General features: G+C 35.2%; 1 protein-coding gene across 1 annotated transcript in view; it reads left to right on the forward strand.

The window, feature by feature from the left end:
• PHF3 (PHD finger protein 3) overlaps positions 1-20048 on the forward strand; it is a 41566-nt gene that overhangs the window by 12691 nt on the left and 8827 nt on the right. The window contains exons 3-9 of the mRNA XM_008947101.1: positions 45-1839; positions 12261-12588; positions 13617-13794; positions 16184-16334; positions 16460-16616; positions 17645-17761; positions 19868-19999. Of these exons, the coding sequence (XP_008945349.1) occupies positions 45-1839; positions 12261-12588; positions 13617-13794; positions 16184-16334; positions 16460-16616; positions 17645-17761; positions 19868-19999 (2858 nt within the window). The remainder of the gene's footprint in view (positions 1-44; positions 1840-12260; positions 12589-13616; positions 13795-16183; positions 16335-16459; positions 16617-17644; positions 17762-19867; positions 20000-20048) is intronic.

Raw genomic sequence — 20048 nt, forward strand, 5'->3', positions numbered from 1 at the left:
GGAGCACACAGTATAGCTCAGATATTTTCTTTTTCCCTTCCTAGAAACAGTACGGAGTTTGCGACAGAGCACGCTAGCCAAGCGCTCGAACGTTACACCTCTTGTTAATACCAAGAAATCATCTGTAAAAAGTGGATCTGCTCCAAAGACTGGACAGAAACAAGAGAGGAGTCCAGCTAAAGAGACAGATGTTGCTGCACCCTTCAAAGCAGAGCAATCTAGAGAAGTTAGGCGTAGTACGAGACGATCAGGACAGACAGAAGGAACAGCAGCAACAGCATCCCGAAGTAATACAAAATGTCTTCCTGGTCCCAAAGAGGTGAATGAAACTAAGTCTGAAACTCCTGAGCAGGCAAAAGTTGAGGAAACCTCCCAAGAGTTAAGTTGTGCTAATTTAGCAGGAGTCTGTTCTCCTTCTTCTGGAGAAACAAAGGAGGTAACAGAGGTTGCAACAAAGACTGAATCTGAGAATGCTGAGTTGGTTTGTCCAGTATCTGCAGCTACTGAAATTACTGCAATTAAAAATGAAGGAAATGATGTTTCAGAGCCCACTGAATCAATCACATCAGAAGAAAAAAATAAAAATAAAACAGAGGGATTGGAGAAGAAAACAGAAGAACATGATCAGAGTGGGGTAACTGGAAAAGCTAGTAAACCATCTACTGCTTGTGTGAATCCAAGTGAAATTTGTGAGACCTTTTCAAATTTACACAGCTCTGTAGAAGAGGGGGTTGGTGGTAATTTACGTTCCCACAGTCTGGACATTCCTGATGAAAATACATTGTCAGTGAAGGAGTGTGTAACAGAATCTGTAGATGATGACAAGAGAGTGGAGAAAACTGTAGCTTCATCCGAGAAACTACTGGACAGTACGGAGTTTGATGATAGCGACTTGACAAGCAAAGAGTTTACTTCTGCTGACCCCAGAAACAGCATTTTAGAAAGCACTGTTACTGACCAAACAAACCAAAATGTACAGCAACAGGTCAGCAGTACTAAAGTAGAAGGCCCTCAGGCATCAAAATTTCAGGATGATGATAAACAAACTGGCATTTCATCAAAATCCGAAAAGGATGCTAGGCCTCGGCACGGCAAATCTGCAACACAGAACAAGCAGAATCTGACTGCAGGCACTCAGCAGAAACTGGGTACAGCACAACAAGAAACGCGTTCGAGAGCAAGAGCTGATCTTCATAGTCCATCTTCAGCAAGTCTGAAGCGGAGTGCAGATGAGCAAGAGAGTCATCAGCATCCAAATAACCCAGTTAAAATTAGGAAGAAAGAATCTGATCTCAATTTGAAATCAAAGAGCTGTATTTCAGGGGTGACAGTAAAAAAGCAGACCAATACAATGCTGAAGAAAATACCTCGAGTCCAGCCTTCTGGGCAAGTACAGAAGTCATCGATTCAAAGAGCAAGTGAGAAATCTCCTACTCAGCAAAGCAGTTCTAAAGATACCCACCACTCTGTCCACTCCTCAGGACATGTTTCAAGTCTTGGTCAGAAGCAAGTCCAGGGTCAGAAACACCAGCTTGCAACTGCGCTGAAAACAAATAGCTCTGCAAAGGAAGAAGCAGAGACAAAAGATCCCTCTACTGTAGACCATCTGAAGGAGGATGATAAAGAAAAAAATAAATCAAAAAGAATTGATAAGAATCTCCAACCTCGACAGAGAAGAAGTAGCAAAAGTCTGTCACTTGATGAGCCTCCGTTGTTCATTCCAGACAACATTTCAACTGTTAAACGAGAAGGCCTGGAACATACCTCTGCTAGTGAAAGCAAATGTGTTTGGGTGCCCAACAAGCAGTGTGGCTTTTGCAAAAAGCCACATGGCAACAGGTGTGTGTGGCTTTGTGTCTGAGGAATTTATTACTGCTCTCTGAATATAATTTTTTTTCCTCTCTTGCCAAATGTTTGATACTGCTGGTGCCAAAACAAAAAGGTGCAGCCTTACAATGGAAGCCAATCTTTTATGCTGTCATTTAATTTCCTTTGCATTCATACATTTTTCCTGCCTCTTAAATAGACCATTAGAAACTATTTGGGCCAAACTCAAAGTGTTTTATTATATGAATGTGTTTTTTAAATGTGTGTATTTCTGCTATGCAGAATATGTACTTTAAACTTGATTTTTTTTTTTTTCCTAGAAAATAAGACTAAAATGTCTGTGTTCCAGGTTCTAATTTCCTTCTTTCCGCAGACGTCTTAAGTTGAAGGATCACTGTCAACCAAAAAAATCAGATGGTTGTTTACCTGTGACTTCTGTCTGGTAGAAGTGTGATTCCAATACCTAGAGATTCAGAGTGTTTTTTTCATTTTGTATAATCATTGTTGTGAGGCTTTCATGTAGCAGGAGTAGTGGAAGTGGTTGGGGGAGGAGAAGTGGGGTGGAGTGTAGGAAGAACATTAGACTCAAACTCCATAAAAGTTCTGTGTGAGCATATCTTGAAATTGCCTTTAAACCTTATAATGAGGTTACATCTGAAGCTGGTTATGTCTCTCTATGGCAGAAGTTGTTCTTCTACACTGTAAGTGAACTGGAAAAGGCCATTGGATTCCACTAACGAACTATCAATCCAAGAGTCAGAATTCCCTTATTACCACTTCTTATTTTCTGGTTTTAATAATGAAATCTTTTGATAGTTGCAATTCTACCTGTCAGCTTTTTTTTTTTAAAAAAATAAATTAAATTTCGAATTAAAACCATTTCTGATTAGTCCTTTGCTTACATGAGAGAAACTTGGTAATAATTGTAATTTTCAGTGAGTGTGCTTTAGTTCTCCATATATCAGAGTGATATATGGAACAATTACCTTTGATGCCTGAGGTTTTTATAGAATTCATTTATGTCTAAGACGACCCCTTGTATGTTTTATTGAATTACCATATCCTCTTTGAAAAACAAATATATAAAGTATATTTGCTGTGCAGCTTTAGTGACTGCTTCAATGTTGCTTATTAAAAGAATTAACGCTAGATTTATTCTGTCTGATTGGTGAACCAGTTCCCTGATTGAAGGGGCACTCAGACTTGATTCTATGCAGTTTTGTTGTTGTTTTTTAGGTCCTTTTATTGTTAAATGGTATTATTTGTACATCTATAATAGTGTTTAATTGTATGCAGTTTACACTTCCTTAGTTTTTATCATATCATGTATTACCATGAAAGTAGAAGTACATAGGTAGACTGTATTTCAATTAATTGTTTAAATTCAGAAAGGCTGCTTCATGATATGAAAATGCTTCTGTGGATATTTCTAAAGCAAAATATGGATATTTGTGGCTTAAACTGATGGATAGCTGTTAAAAATTCGGCTTTGAGTTGAACTCATCCTGTTTTCTTTGTGTTTTTACTTAAATTTTAAACATTCTCTAGGCTTTTGTGTTCTGAATGTTTTGTTAAAAATGAAGACTTTCCCAGCTGAATACTAAATGTATATTTTAGTTTATAAAGTCAAAGTAATGTGACAGAAGAAATGCATACTATGCCTTGATACAGGATTAAAAGTAACAAACCAATTTTGTGTTGCCAGCCAGCTCTTATGCTGCTTGAGGAGTAATTAATGTATGAATCACCAGCTGAGGTCACATTGAGAGCCCATGAGTTGCCACAGATGGTAGTTACTGGTATCCTCAACTTTGTAGTATCAGTCTTGTTAAGGGTTTTTTTTTAATGTGTCTGTGTTACAAAGCTGTTGACACAACCAGCAGTTTCAGCAGAAAAAAAAAGCAGGAAAAGATCAAATTCATTAAATGTTGCAGTATACTTAGTACATAAACACAGTTTTTCTGTGTAAAATGCGACTGAGATGCGCTAGTGAGTGAGGGAGCTTGCAGTATGGCACCCAGTGCTTAATAACAGAAGGCTTAAGACTGCCAGTACTGCATGTTTTATCATCACTATTCTAAAAATATTGAAGTTTTAATTTGTTCAGATTACTTTCATTTTGAAGTTGTATACTACAAATAAAAATTCAAACCCTTCAGGTTCACCTGATGTCATCAAGATAGAAGAGGAAGCCAAACTTGTATCTCCAGTGCCTTGGCATTTTGTACTACTTTAAATCATTTGTACAGGAACAAGGCAGTATTTTCAGTACAGTGCAAAAAAAAAAAAAAAAAAAATGCTTAACATAAATTACAAACACTTGGAAAAACATCAAAACCGTCAAAATTGACTGTAGTGTTAAGTTTTTTTCACATGTGCTTTGTGGATTGCTTTTGTAAAGGCCTAGCTGGTCCCCCCATTTCCCTTTTTTTTCGTGTTCGTTGTGTAGGAGTAAGTGAGACACAAATATACTGTCAGATGACACTAAGTTCAACAAACATCAAAGGCAGAGTGAAGATCTGAAATAACACCTGTGTTTTTATCCTGCTCTATGGTTATTTAAACTTCAGAAATTTGTATCAATACTTTTGTGGTACAAATTACTTGTAGATTAAGATGTTGAATTTGTAGCTAAAGGTGTTGCAGCCCCCAGTTGGGAAATCACATGCATAAGAGCTTTTGCAGCATATCTTGTAACACTTTTCAGAATTCAGGCTGCAAAATACTGGTGATCTGAACCTTTTTGTATTCCGTACAATAAATGCAAAGCCTCTAAACTGTTGTTAATGTAATACTAAGCTTGGAAAGTTGATTCAGGCTGGACATAGTATGTTGAGATATTTTCATCAGTTTTGTTTGTGTACAGAATCCCCAAAGGGGGATGCTTACGTAGGTCTTTCACAGCCCCAGAGCAATCTTTCTGTGCCTGCCTCAAAAACAGAACGATGGTTCTTGTATGTTATTTTGTCTCAGGATCAGCACTGGACAAATGGTGTCAATTTATATCTTTAGAAATCCAGGCAATAATTTACTGGCTACAAGCAAAGTCAAAGCATGCTTACCTTGCACTGCAGATAAAACAGATTTGGCTGGAAAAGGAGGAATCTGTACAAACATGTGACTTGGCAAATCAAAAAATCTACAAGTTATAATGTGTCTTGCTTTATAAGAGCCATGCGAGTTTTGTTTTTTTTTCTGTTAATAGATCATCATGCTTTGGCACCTGAGCTTTGAACAATGACTATTCATATGCTGTTTTCACTTGTTCTGATGCTTACAAGCTGGAACCAGCAAAGTTGTTTTGTATATATTCCTTACCCGGAGAGTGCGAGGTCAATGTTTGGCTTTAGGACTAATTGTTTCAGCCTGTTTGCTTGATGCGTTGTGTTGATTCCCCTTCAGAGATTTACCTTTTCAGTGTAATGAAAGAATAATTGTTCTGTCATATGGAACTAAATACTGTGTTTCTGGGCCATTCAGATATTTATAAGTTTTTGTAGTTAGCAATTTTCAGTGCATCTGAAACAGGCTTTTTTTTTTTTTTTTTTTCCAGTGCAAAATTTGATTTAATGTTGTGTCATAGTATTGCTTTTAGCTTGTTTGACTTGGCCATTCTGTTCCATATTGCTGCCAGATATCTTCTTATCAGCTAATACCATAAATTTTCAGTAATCTGAAAATCCATCTATAGATGAAATGTGTGCATTTGTAACAATATGAATAACACGTAAAAATGTTAGACTGAATTTACTACCTCCACTTTTGAATGTTTGTTGAAAATGCTAAGCTTTGTCACAAGTAATAGTTCTTTTTTTTCTGAAGACAGCTCAAAGATCTCTGAATATGATAGTTGAAGAAAAAATAAAAATTGTTTGCACAGAGCTAAAGATGATAGCTATCCAGGCATTAAGGTGTCTGCTAATGTGAGGTTTCGTTTTGTATGCATTATATGTATCCTTCTGATGTAAGGACTCATATAAATTTTTCCAGTTACCACTCCAGTTATTCATGTTCTCTGCAGTCCAGAGGGCTGAACTCATTCCTTTCTTGTGCAGATAGACAGAACCTAGCTGATACTTTGCAGATTGTCTGTCTAGTATTCACTCTTCTTTAATGGAAGTGCCACCAATTTCTGAGTATGTAACTTCGGATATTCTATTTCCAAGCCAGTTTTCTGGAAGACATTGTATCAGAAGGGAAGTCTGTAGCTTTAATTGGTTGCTGGTGACTTCCTCTTTTGATTTCCATGATTCGAGTACAGATTTCATAGGCTGTGGGAGTTCAGGTGTTCTCTTTTGTTTTGTGAGGGTTTGTTTCTGTTTTGTTGTTGCTTGGGATTTAATTGTGCAGTTTGTGTGGTCAGGCACAAACTGGTCATCTCAGAGCTCACAATAAAATGAGGTGATGCAGGACCAGAGTTTTACTTAGGGTCTTCTTTTTCCCCACATTTCAGCTCTGCTGTAATGTAGAGGAAAAAGTTAGTACTGTAAAAGGCAATTAATTGGAAAGGGCAGATACGGATTTAGCAAAGATATAGTAATCCTTTTCTCTCTCGCTAAAAAGTTTCTGCACTACTGCAGTACAGAAAATTGCTTTGGCTGATGAATGAAGTTAAAAATCTGAAAACTATTTTTTCATGTAATAGAGGTTTTTATTAGGACTTACTAATTTTCTGAGCATAGTGCTGATACTTCAGAAAACTAGTCTGGAACCATGTGATCATATAATTTGCAGAGTCAACACAAAAGAGAATGGTTGAGGAAGGAGATTAAGACTCCAGACTTAAAACTACCCTTAAGTTACATGTGCCCATTTTTTTTTTTTTTTTTTTTAAGAGTGGATGCATATGCAGCAAATGAATAGTTGTGGCAACATTCTTCACAGGAAACAGTAATTAGAATAATTACGATGCCTTAGTTCTAGTACATGCTCACTGAAGAGTATGAGTATGTTAAACTGCGGGTTATGCAAGATATCGTCAATTTATAGTCACAGATGGTGCTTTTAAGTTTTCTGCCTCTGTTGCAGCTTTTTTCCGCAGTGAAAAGTTTTTTAGCATTAAAAGTTATCATCCATGTCCACCCACAGCTGTAGAAAAACTGAATGACTGTTAACAAAATAGTATTTTGATGTGTAAGTAACAAATGGGATAACTCTGCAGTGTATATTTACAGATGTATCTTTCTATTAGTAGATTTTTATAAGGATTATGTTACTATGCTGTGGTGTTGGTAGGATTATTATTAATAGCAGTACCATTGGGAAATCAGGTGAATGGATAGCATGAGTTGTCCAAAATACATAAATACATCGTTCTATAAAGTATATGTGTATGTATTTAGAACCCACTGGTAATGGTGCTTCTTTTAATGATGATTTTTTTTTTTTTTTTTTTTTTTTTTTTTTTTTTTTTTTGGTAACTGATCTGTGGTTAATGTTGTACCCTTTTTTTTTCCCCAGGGTTTTGGGAAGTTCATGAATCTTGGTTTTCCTTTTGTGGTGTTTGGCACATTTAATGCATTCACATTTAGTTCAGAGAGCATAGGGTTGCTTGTCTCCCTGCTGACTTCCTTTTTTGGAGAGATTCATGTAATATGAAAAATAAAGAAAATCATGCCTTTAAGGAAAAAAGAAACTTGCATAGAAGATGGGTTATTGAAATTTAATATTTAGGAAATAAGCTTGTAGTTTGCTTTTTCTATGCTGAAAATTCTGTGTAAAGAGATGTTGAACATGGATTGCTACCATGAACATCTTCTCTACTAGTCACATCTTTACTAGCTGAAGAAAGGTCTTCAACAGTTGCCACTGGGCAGTGTTTGTGCTTTAACATTTGACTGACCTGTGGCACTAATGCAACTGAGACACAATTGTAACGTTAATACATATTTATAACAGATGTTGTGGAAGATTGGTGAACGGTATCATTAAGGAGGGTGGAAATGCAGATGCAGGACATGCTCTAAATACTTAAGTCCTTTAAAAGTGCATAAACAATTGCTTTGCTCCTCTCAGGTGAATTCAGGGTGAGGATGTTGTTTTGGATAGGTTAAGTTTTGCACTGTGTTTTTGTTTTTTTAAATACTTGAGTCCTGTTGCAGTGTTTTTCCTTATGCAAAGGACTAAAGAGAGACAGTTAGTACCAAAGGAAATGATTTTCTGTGGCAATGAACCTTACATAATTCATCTTAAAATGCTGATTACTGACCCATACTGAACTATTCTGATGGCTCCCAATTTTTTGTCTTTTATTTTACTCATAAGTATAGCTTTACAATAAACAGATTTTATGAATAAGATGGTTTCTTCCCATTTTATTTGTAAAATTTTATTTCACAGTAATTAATTTCTCTGGAAGCTTGCTTTTGTTACATAAACTGAATGTATGTAAATTGCTTTTAAAACGTGGTCTGTATATTTCTGGAAATATATTGTCCAAGCCTGTTTTTCTAACAGATTAATTTACTACAAATAACATGCCAAAGAAAATCTCCCAATTATAAGAGATTGTGGAAAGTTTGTGTTGTTATCTGTCTGGTTTTATGTATCATCTGTTAGTTCCTGATTTTAAGGTGCATCTTTTCATGGCTGTGTGGACCACCAAGGGGACTCTGTAAAGGAATGAAACAATCCCATACTCTGTGCAAAGGTCCAAATGAAATACAGTGCTATCTGCTGTCATCTGTCAGCAGTTTTTAGATTTTTCTTAAAAGAAAATTTTGTTTCTATATTGAAGTCAACTGAAAGCAATTTTGCTGCTGAATGTGCTATAATTTAATGTTTTAAAACACATATTTCTTTCTCTTTCAGCTTTACATCTTCCAATCCAGCCTTACAACATGGGTAAAACTCCTGCACTTCAAACTTGAACCAATCTACAGTCAGAAACTTTGGTGTTTTAATAGTCCAAGATATCAGAACCTCTTCAGTCACAACTCTCATAGCTGTGCAAGAAGACATCCTTGATTCTGCAAGCCAGGCTTCACTTTCCCTTGACTCCTCTTCTTAGTCTTTTGAGCATTGCCCAATTATAATTGCTGTTAAAAATCGTAATTGTGTATTTTTTGTGCAGACTAGTGAAACAGATAAAGATGTAAAAGTGGCCTCATTTTAAAAAGGATTATATATATTACTGGTACCAAAATCAGCGTGTTCTCTCGCAGCCTCAGAAGTTGCAGTCTTGCAGCTGACCAGTGCGAAAATACTAATAGAAACAGTGAATTTTTTTAGGCAGACAGCACCAGTATTTTTATGATCATTGTAAAGACCACATTCAGTGTGATAGTACGGGCTTCATGGACATTTCCAGGTTCTCTTTGTAGTCTTAGCTTCTGAACCCTGAATTCTGCAGTTCTATGGCATGTGTTTAAATATAGTTTAATTGAAACCTCATTGTGAAGACTGCAATGAAGCCAAATAGATACTCCATTTTAAATAGTTTGCTTCAGATGGCCTGAGTGACATCTGTCCATTGTGGTTTATATTCTTAATGAAGAATGATCTTTTCTGAGCTGAATTCGTTATAGGGTTCTTTTACCTTTTTTGTTTTGGTTGTTTTTCATAGACATGAAAATAAAGATGTAAGACTGGATGCCTATTCTGGTGCTTTACTTATACACCATCTCTGTTGCCCACTTACTGTGCATGACCTAAGCTGAAAAATTCCAAATGCTGTCAAATTAAAGTTGAAGATGTGCAGCATCTTGAATGTTTTCGTTCCTGAAGTTAATCTCTTCTGAAAATGTAGCCCATTTTCTAAATACTAATGAAGATTTTGTTTTGGTTGCCAGAAGTTGCTGTCTGCCTTGCTCATTTAACAAATTAGGCTTCAATGCTTGAATTTACAAACTGGTGGAAAAAAAAATACCTTTTAAAAAATAAAATTTTAAATAAAAATTCAAGTAGTAGCAGTTGTGGCTTCAAGACGGTGTATTCTTGGTTTCCTTCTATTTTTAACAAAAAGGCATTCATTCATTAGTACACCAAATACCCTTTGAACAAGAAGCACTTGACTGTACGCTTTGATTTTAATTTAGCAATGTAAAACATGTTATGTTTGGAATTTTTGTATTTGGTTTCAGTGTTCCCAAGGCTTTACTAGTATTTTTTTGAAGTGATGCAAGATGCATCCTGTGTAACACATCCTCTTGTGGATCCTTGCAGTTGTGGTATAGGCACACGCTGTGTGTCCTGTCATCACCCTTGGCTCTGGGCTCTCAGAAAGGAGCAGTCATCTTTGTGTTGAAGTCCCATTGCTTCTCTCTTGTTTAACTGTTGTGTTTTTGGATGCTATGGTATTACTCTGGTAAGACCATCAGACGCAGTTGTCCCCTAATGTTACTTTTCTTGTATCTTGACTTCACTGGAACATTGATCTGAAAAAACGGTTGAGATACTGACAAAAAGTGGAGGAACCTCCGCCTTCCTAACCGAAACTATTAAATAGGTGCACAGATATTGTTTGCTAGTGATAAATAGCACCATAAAGGTACTTGCCGTTCAGGGGGAAAAAAAAAAAAAAAAGAGAAAATGGTTTTCTTCACAAACGATTAAAACCAGGTTTCTTCAAATTTAGCAAACAGCATCATAGGCTAGTAAAGCTGGAAACACCCTTTTTCTCAGATTGCTGGAGCTTTAAAATTTCAGACTACCATAGCATCAAAAGACTATTTGCTTCAGCAGAATTTAATCCTGATTTATTTGGGGTGAGCAAGGACAGAACATAAAGCCACCATATTTTCTTCTATTCTTGTTTCAAACACCTGCTGTTAGTAAGAATTTTCATCTCTTGAGAAACAAGTAGTTCTTAAATACAGTACCTACGTCGAGCCATCTGGAGTGTTCATTTATAGTTCTGGAGGATGAGAGTTCCTCTAAGCATGTTTTTGTAATATTTGTGTGGGTTTGCAAAGGACCTAAGTCAGCATATCCTAGCCTAAGTAGGAACATACATAAATTAGGAATGATTTTCCTTAGAATCATGTTACAAAAGAGATTTATAGGATATTGGACTAAAGAAATGGGGCTTGCAGCTCAGAATTTAAGCTTGTTGAATATATTGCTGAAACAGCCAGTGTTTGATTAATTACTTTTAAAATCAGGTCTGTGTTTTGTGGAATTTAAACAGTAATTCATGAAATAATTTTTCAGTATTGACCAAGAACTCAGTTTTCGCAATACACTTAGTCTTTCTGGATTTTCTTCATCCAGGAAATATATATGATGGTACATATACTCGCATAAACTATATTAAATATAAAATAAAACCAAAAGATATAAAAGGGGAAAAGGAAGTGAATGCAATAGATCTTCCTACATAATTTGGAAGGATATCTTTAGTAATGATGCCAGGTTCATTATTCTAAGAGAGGGATTTTTTTTTGATTTTTTTTTTTTTTAAAAAATCTACTATATAAGTTTCCTGAAAGAGATTTATTGAGATGTTCAGCATGTGTAACCTGGAAATTCTACCTGCTTCCCAAGTAGTTCCAATGGAAATTGTACTTACCAGTGCAGCTACGTACTGGTGATACCTAGCTGAGTTTTCAAAGTACTTCCACTAATCAGTGATATTTTTTTAGACCAAGTGATCTTCACAACACTGAAAATACTGTCTGTACCTAAAGTTACTTTTACTTTTAAAATAACAAAGCAGATGAAATAACTCTTGAGATTAAAGGTGTCCTTTAAATGATGTCTGAAACATTTCTTTAAAGAACTGTTAGCTCTGAATAAAATTTCTGAGCAGCACGAAAGTGGCATGTACCTTATTTGAAACAAGCCAGTCACTGCAAGCGAGACAGATGTACCTGGATGCCAAACTCCTGGCCCTATATTCACCAGTACAGAGAATAGAAGACAATTTTCTGGAATAATTCAGTAGTAATGATCTAAGGAATGTGATGTAAAATACCAGCTAATTTAGAATAGCTTGATGTTTCTGTGCTTAATCTGATTTGCCAAACCACTTCAACACACTTTCTGCTGTGGAAGATTGCAGCTGATATGTTTCTGCTGTAAGGATGATTATCATATTTCAAGGAAAGCAAGGGTAACAATCTTGCAAGAAATTTTTCAAGTCTTCAAACACAAGTTTGCTGCTTTAGACAGTTTTGGTTTTTTTCTATATATATACTTTTTTTTTATAGCAGTCTGAAAAATCTTGATGGTAGAATTTGGGGGCAGGTTACATAAAGCATGAGGTTATGATAGTGTCTTGGACTACTGCAAAAGGCAAAAAAAGCTAAAAGATTTTTCTCAGTAAGATTATACCATGTTGTAAGGCTGGAGATGGGTGTAAAGCTACAAAGAAAATGAGGAGGTAAGAGTGAATTTTTGAGATGTTCAAATCAGAAGAACTGGTACGTTCTGCTGAAGTTGCTGTATCTTCTTGCATAGTCTGCACGCTGACTTGTGTCTTTGTTTGTTTACAGGTTTATGGTAGGCTGCGGTAGGTGCGATGACTGGTTTCATGGTGATTGTGTTGGATTGAGTCTTTCTCAAGCGCAGCAGATGGGAGAGGAAGATAAAGAATACGTGTGTGTGAAATGCTGTGCTGAAGAAGACAAAAAAATGGAGTGTCTTGATCAAAGTGTACCAGACGCTCAAGTGAAACTTGAAATTCATAGAGAAGAAAAAGCAACAGAGTGTGAAAAACTGGGGATGTCAAAGCAAACACCTACTTGTAATCTAAATGTAACAACTGAAAAAACAAAGCAAGCAGAGGACACTGGGAAGCACAAAGTCAAAATCTTCAGACGAGTGAGTCTTAATAATTAAAGTTTGGCTAATTACTGAATGTAGAAGGGACTTTCCTCCTAAGCCTTGCCGTTTAAAATAACATGTTTAAAAAATATTTGTGAATCTAATTTAAAACTTTGTCATTATGTTCAGAGTTACTTAATTTTCTAACTGGCTTGACTCTCAAGTTATTGCTAAAACTCTGCTATATTCAACAGGGTTCTGTGCACATCATAAGCGTGTGCATGTGTCCATGTGCATGGTGTATATATAGAGATCTGAAAGAAAAATGCACTAAGTTCTTCACCATTTCTAAGCACTTTTGCAGTATATTTGTCAGTTTACTGTATGATATAAACCATAGATCTTTTATATATCTGTGAAACAGTAGGAAAACAGTATTTTAGTTTTGATTGTTTTTAACTTCAGATTGTATGTAGAAGAAAATGCCTAACATTTTAATTAGGGCGTTCCTACTTTATATTTGTCTTATTTTATTAACCAAAGGATAATTTGCATGAGCTGTGAGACCTTTTCATTACAGTGTTCTTAGGATATAGCATTATTTTAATTGTAAATGAATCATCAGTAATCCTTTTTGTCTTGTTTCTGAATAGTAGCGTTGTAATTTTGACGTGTAACCTATTTTGTTAAATTTTGGTTTATGTGTGCTTTCTAAACATAAGTGACTTCTTGTGGATATGTGGCTAAAACTGGTTGAGGCATATTCATTGGAATCCCTAGCCTTTTAAAATAACCAAAAATATAAGGGGTTTTTAACATAGAGCTTAATTGCAAATTACCTGTCATGTGTCTTTGACCAACATTTCAAAGAGATCATTAAGCAATACTTGGCAGTAGTTTGGGATATTCGTTAACTTTTTAGAAAATAATATATGATCGTGCATAAATCTAGGGAATTTATTGTACAATATACTTAAAAAGAAGAAAAGTAGGAAAAATGTGTGGTAATTACATAGATTAATACATTACATACATTAATTGTAGAGTTAATCAGTAGCATGCTAAAGCGTAAATGTTTATTTCAGGAATCTGGTGATGGGAAGAACTTGTCAGAGTCTAGAGACTCGGATAATAAAAAAGGGCAACATATTCCTGCTCGAAAAGGACCACAGACTGCTGTAATTCCTCGGCGGTCCCCTGAAGATAAAAATGAAAAAATAAGTAAAGAAACCCTTAGTGGGATTGAAAAGTCCACAAAATCAGGTACTGAGGTTTGGTGAAGTGCTCCTCGCTGTAATTCACATATACGTACAGTGAAGGACGATGACTTTCTGGTATCAATAATTCAAAACATGGTCTGTAGTGCAGGTAGTGGTGATCTGAAGAGCTGTTTGTTCCCATGATGTTTATGCTGTTTAATTCTTATTTCTTTTTAGATTTTATTTAGCAGGTAAATCTTTCCTTGTGTAGATGTGTTTCATGTTTAAAGAGTAGAGGATGCTCACATAATCAAGAATGGGAGAAAAAGTACATAGACACATCTCAGTGTGAAACTTTATTTTCCATTGCAGAAAACTTTGAAATACACTTTCATAAATTACTATGAAATATTTAATATACAAAAAAGTGTTTTAATTGCTATATAAATATGTTGACTTCCTGATGCCTTTTGCAGAAATTGACAACCAATTGTATCAACTTACTTCAAAGGGAGACATTATATTGCACACTGAGCCGTCATATTTTCATATAAATTTTATTTGAAAGGTTGATATTTCCCCTCCCAGCATCTGCTGTCCCCTCCACAGCTCCCTTCCAGGAGCATTATTCTTCAAAGATGATGTTAATATGAAATTGTTGTCATTTGGGACTGGAGTCCCAGCAGCAAAGACCATGAGATTTTTTGTGAGAACTGAGTCTTTTGACTCCTAAACAGAAACTTTGAAATCTTGTCTTAAAAAAAAATAATAAAAAAGCTACATTTCTAGAGACTGTTATTGGTGGAAAAAAACCAGATGAAAATGTCAGGGCTAAATGTAAGTCTAAGTGTAAGTATTTTATGCTGAATGATGTCTTAGACTTTAAATTTCTTCTTATTCAGCTTCGAAATTCTGAGTCAGAAAATAATTGACATCCTTTCTAAATGCAATTTGTGTGGAGTGAAATGCGTCTTTAGCATCAATGAAATAATTAAATTGTTCTCAAATATGTTAATTGAGATAGGAAATGACAAAAATATTGTAACAGTGACTGTTTCAGAATAGAATTTCATCTAAAACTAATTTTTAAACAGGGGAGTCCTGGCATTCTCATTTATGGCAATTAGCATAAAATTAAGCAGCGCTTTTATTTAATCTCTTAACTGATTTGAATTATAATTAAAGTGGCATTATTATTGCTAATCTTACCTATCACTTCCCTGTTACAGGGCTTCGTTTTCAGATGGTTGAAATTTTGCCAGAACGTTGCTGGCATGTGGAAGTTTTCCATTTCACCTGACCCCCCTAGGCTACATTTTTAAAAAGTTCTTAGTCCAGTTCTTCATCCTCCTTCTGAGGAGGAGGTGAGGGAAAAAAAAAAAGGTATTGAGCAAATAAAAGCATAATTAGAGCTGCTTTACTTAACAAGCCTATCATCTGAATACCTTTGATCACAGCGCAGAATGGCAGCAGCTGTCTCAGGTCTGTGCCACCTTGCTGGTGAGGAAGGGGGGACATCAGTATTTTTCATAAGGATCATAGTGCCGTTAATGAGGGAATTGATGATTCAACCACACCGTTTGCCCAACAGAAAAGATAAACCGTCTTTTTATGTCTACTTGAAGATGTAATTCGTTTTCTTCTAGTATTAATGCATTTTAAGTTGCACTTCATTAGGTGAAAGTAATAATAAGGAAATACCTTTTATCTTCAAACATTCAAATTAGGTCTTTATCACTCTTCAATTTTTTTTTTTCAGACTGCAAAGTGAATAAATTAATATTATTTCCTATTACTTTCCTAAATAGGCTGCTTCTCTAAATCAGTAACATGCTCACGTGCTGAGACAAATGAGCTTTCAGTTGACATTCTGAAAATTAAAATTGGAAGGAATTTAGGTTGTTTGCTTTAATGATTAAAGTTTTATTAGAAATTTCCATTATTTGTGTTATTTATGACACAAACCTTATAATGGCTTTGTTTAAGAGTGTCTGTTACTTGATTTGGAAGGTGAGATTATTATAATTGAAATAATTTTGATGGCTAACAGATACAGAAATGTAAGTTTAATATGCTTATAATATGTGCTTTCCATTATATTATTTTCCAGTTTACTCATTGAAAAAATTAATCTATACTATTATGGAAATTCAGAGTTAAAAATCCTATTTCAGATCAAGATAATAAACACTGGTTCAGTGTAAAAAAAGGTGCTGTAAGTCAAAAGGTGAAAGTCTTGGTTTTTTTCTGTTAAGGAAGTTTTTGTGGATTAAATCTATGTGATATAAAATCCAAACCAAATGAGGAAAAAAATTCATCCCCTGAGTCCGTTCCATCTCCTTGAAAGTCAGTTCTTAGCAGTGTAAAAATAAAACTTTATGACATCCAGCAAGAATAAAAGTTTATATCAGTGGCTTGAGTCACTTACAGTTTTTACCTGTGTGTTTCAATAGGTGTTCATGAGAAACAAGAAATTAAAAAAAAGAAAAATGAGAAAGGATCCATTAGTGCAGCACACCTGCCAGCTGTGCCAGCTTCTAAACCTTCTGCTGATCAGATAAGACAAAGTGTCAAGCAGTCTCTTAAGGAAATACTGATGAAAAGGTAAAAATACTGTATTAAATGAAATTATTAATTTGTGTGGTAATATTTTTCTTTCAGAAGGCAGAGAAAAAAAATATTAATTTTTGGAAGCATTTGGTAATTTTTGCTGTTATGTTCTCTGACAGATTGACAGACTCCAATTTAAAGATTCCTGAAGAGAGAGCAGCAAAAGTTGCCACAAGGATTGAAAGAGAGCTGTTTTCTTTTTTTCGTGACACTGACTCAAAGTATAAGAACAAATACAGAAGTTTAATGTTCAACCTAAAAGATCCTAAAAATAATGTAGGTATTATTTGTTATGCTTTACAGAAATATTTTACCTATTGTAGATTAAAGGGACAGTCTTCTGTGTAGATAGATTGTGAAAGGATAATAATGTGTTTTGTTTGTAATTTGTTTGGTAGGTTTCCTCACCTCTGATGTTGTTATTCTTCTCGCATGCTCTGTGTTGTTTTTCACTTGTTCCTGATCATTAATTCTTCAACTCCTTCCTCCCAGTGTACTTTTTATAGTAGGATTTCAAAGTGCAGTGGCTGTACCTTGCCTAGTTTGTTGGTCTCTACTGCTGATGTGTTGTGTGGGTGTCCCTGCCCCCTCCAAACTCTTTGCTGCTTACTGCGCTTTGTTTTGTTTCTGTCCAGTAAATTGTCTCACTGTGCTCTTTCATACCTAGATTTCGGAGGCTTGATCTTCACTCTTTTTTCTGCTTTTCGTGAGCCTCTATTCAACATTGTACTCAGCTGCTTAACTTCTATCTGTTGTCCTTTTATCTGTTCCTCGGCTCAAGTTGCTTTGTCTGTAGTATTGTGCTGTTACAGTTAGCCAACTGGAGATCACAGGAACAGGCTAACTCCCCTCACTGGCTTCTCTTTGCTCACACTTCTAAATTACACTGAGTGTGTTTTACCCTAGGAATGCAGTTCAGTCAAGAAGCACAGGCATCCTCTTTAATACTAATTTGTTTCTGCTGTGTAATATAGAGGATTTACACCTTAAAAAAATAACAACTGTCCGAGCTACTGCTGCAATGGACATACACTCACTTTCTCCTGTGAAGCAACAGTTAATTGTACACCTGGTCATTACGTGTATATGTAGATACATTCTGTTAAGTATAATTAATGAAGCTCTGGAATTAAGCTTTTTATATTATAAAACCTAGTACCACTTCTTACAATGGGAGTTAATTATGAAATGGCATGATCCATATAGCTATACAGAGTATGTTGTATATTGCTTCTCTGCTTTGTTTCCTTCTGCTAGCTGTTTTTGTCTTGATAGCAATAGTTAACTTTTCTTCTTTCTTCTAGATATTATTTAAGAAAGTACTGAAAGGAGAGGTTACTCCAGACCATCTAATAAAAATGAGCCCAGAAGAACTGGCTTCCAAAGAGCTGGCTGCTTGGAGACGGAGAGAAAACAGACATGTGAGATTTGTCAACTTGTGTTGTTTAGTTGGCTGCCTAAGCATATTTAACTTGTGTTTGCAGGTTAAGTGTATTTCGAAAGAACAGAATGTGTGCTGCAAAAAGTGACTCTGACTAATCAGGAGGATCTCTAATTTATTTAGTATTCAAAACCCAACGGGATAGTTAGGGCAGAAGTAAAAAAAGTGTAGTTTCTGAAAGAGGGAAGCCATGCATTTTCCTTTACCGTGTAGCTTTGTTTCTGCTTGTTGCTAAAGCTCTAGCTGGATCTTTAAAAGACACCAGTTTTGTAAAAAGGGAGAGGTGATATTGTTATAACTTACACACTGGTGGAGCATGACAGTTCACCCAAAAAGAGGTAAACCTGATCTGTCAGTCTGAAAAGCAGTTGAAAAGGAAAAGACATTTTTTTAAAAAAAATGTTAAAGTATAGGAAGGTTATTAGGTTAGTGTGAGCATTACTTTTCTTGAAACAGAAAGTCACACTATATAGCTGTGTTGGCAGTTTAGAAGAAGAAGCAGAAATATGAGGAGCTATATTATTTTTATAAAAAGTGGCTGTTTTTTTTAGATATTAACCTGTTTATTAGGCAGTTAGTTGAAAGACAGTCAACTGCAACTGCTTAGAAATGTCCAGTTTAGAACATCAAGTTTTCTAGTTTCCAAATCCTGGATTTGTGTTGGCAGAATCTTTGGGTTTTGCATGCCACTTCATAGAACTGAAAGGCACAAAATTCAGGTAGGGTTAAGTGGTATGTATTTTGTGTTAGGTTTTTATGATACTAGGAATTGTAGGTTAGAACAGACGACTTCCAATAAAAAAATAAAGAGTAGGTAGTGTCACATATGGAAGCTCATCCTTTTGAGTTCTGTGTGTTCAGAATGAAAGAAGCAGTGATATCTGATTCAGTACAGTAGGATGCTCTTCTAGAGACTGCATTGCAACATTAATTATTCCTGATATTTTTCCTTTTCTTTACATATTGTGACTAGACTTGTTTTATGAATCATGACAATTTTTTGCTAGTTCCTCTGCAAAAACAGTTGCTGAATTATTCTATGTTCTCAAAGTTGTTTTGAAGACCTAGAAAAGCATGAAGTTTATTTATTCTGTTGCTAACTAAAGCCCATCTTTTGTACATCTTTATTACATTAATTTTTATGAACATCAATAAAATACTGAAAACAGACCGTACAAAACAATATTCCAGTGCTGTGAGGACCAACTTCAAAACAAAAGGATATGCTGCTCAAAAAGTACTGAAAGGTCTTAAATATTTCAGAGAAATACTTCAAAATTTATACAAGTTCAAATAGAATGCAACATATAAAATAAATAGCAAAGTATAATTTGACTGTATTTTTCATTTTCCTTTTTAAACCAGACTTTGCGACTGCTACTTATAATTTTTTGTTAAGTTTCCCCAGCATATTCAAAAGTAACTGTAGGTATTTGGCAGACAGATAAAGCAATCACAGAATCCTTGTTTCCTTATGAAACCAGGCTTAAAAAATTGAGGACAGCCAACACAAACTGTTTCTGGTTTAAGAAGTAGAAATGTGCTTTAAGAAGCACTTTTAGAAAGAATGGTTTGGTTTATTTTTTGCAACACAGCAAAACAGCAGTGCTGATCTGAGTAAGCATATCAATTATTTCAAGAATACATTTAAATGTGGGTTGGAGGTTTTTTTGTGTGTTTGGGTTTTTTTGTTGTTGTTTTGTTTTGTTTTTTTTTTGAGGTAGACTGTTAGGTTTATGTCCTAAAAAACAAAGTCATTTTTCAGTATTACAAGTCTACATGTGTTTTATTTCCTATGTTGTCCCTATTATTATGGGAAAAGAGTTGATGCTTTTTCCTCCTTCTGGAAAACCAGAACTACCTGTCTTTAGTGTTGAAGGTCTGCTTTATAAATTGCTTAAACACATGCTCTAGAAGTACTTGCTTGTGCATTTGCTTTATGAAACTACTTGACACTTGGAAAATAAGAGTGTATTCTTTTTTCTCTGGAGTCTTTCCTAATTGCAATCCTACTTTCTGTTGTATTTTTGGATTTCCAAATTTTATTGTATGGAAGTAAATATACTCAGTTTTCCTGCCTTCACAGACAATTGAAATGATCGAGAAAGAACAGAGGGAAGTTGAAAGAAGACCTATCACAAAAATTACTCACAAAGGAGAAATAGAAATTGAAAGCGAAACACCAATAAAAGAACAAGAGGAAGTCATGGAAATTCAGGTAGAAAAGAAAATGTGGTAACACAGTGTATTTAGTTGATAGATAATAC

The sequence above is a fragment of the Merops nubicus genome, unplaced genomic scaffold (genome assembly GCF_000691845.1).
Source record: "Merops nubicus isolate BGI_N331 unplaced genomic scaffold, ASM69184v1 scaffold3009, whole genome shotgun sequence".
NCBI lineage: Eukaryota > Metazoa > Chordata > Aves > Coraciiformes > Meropidae > Merops > Merops nubicus.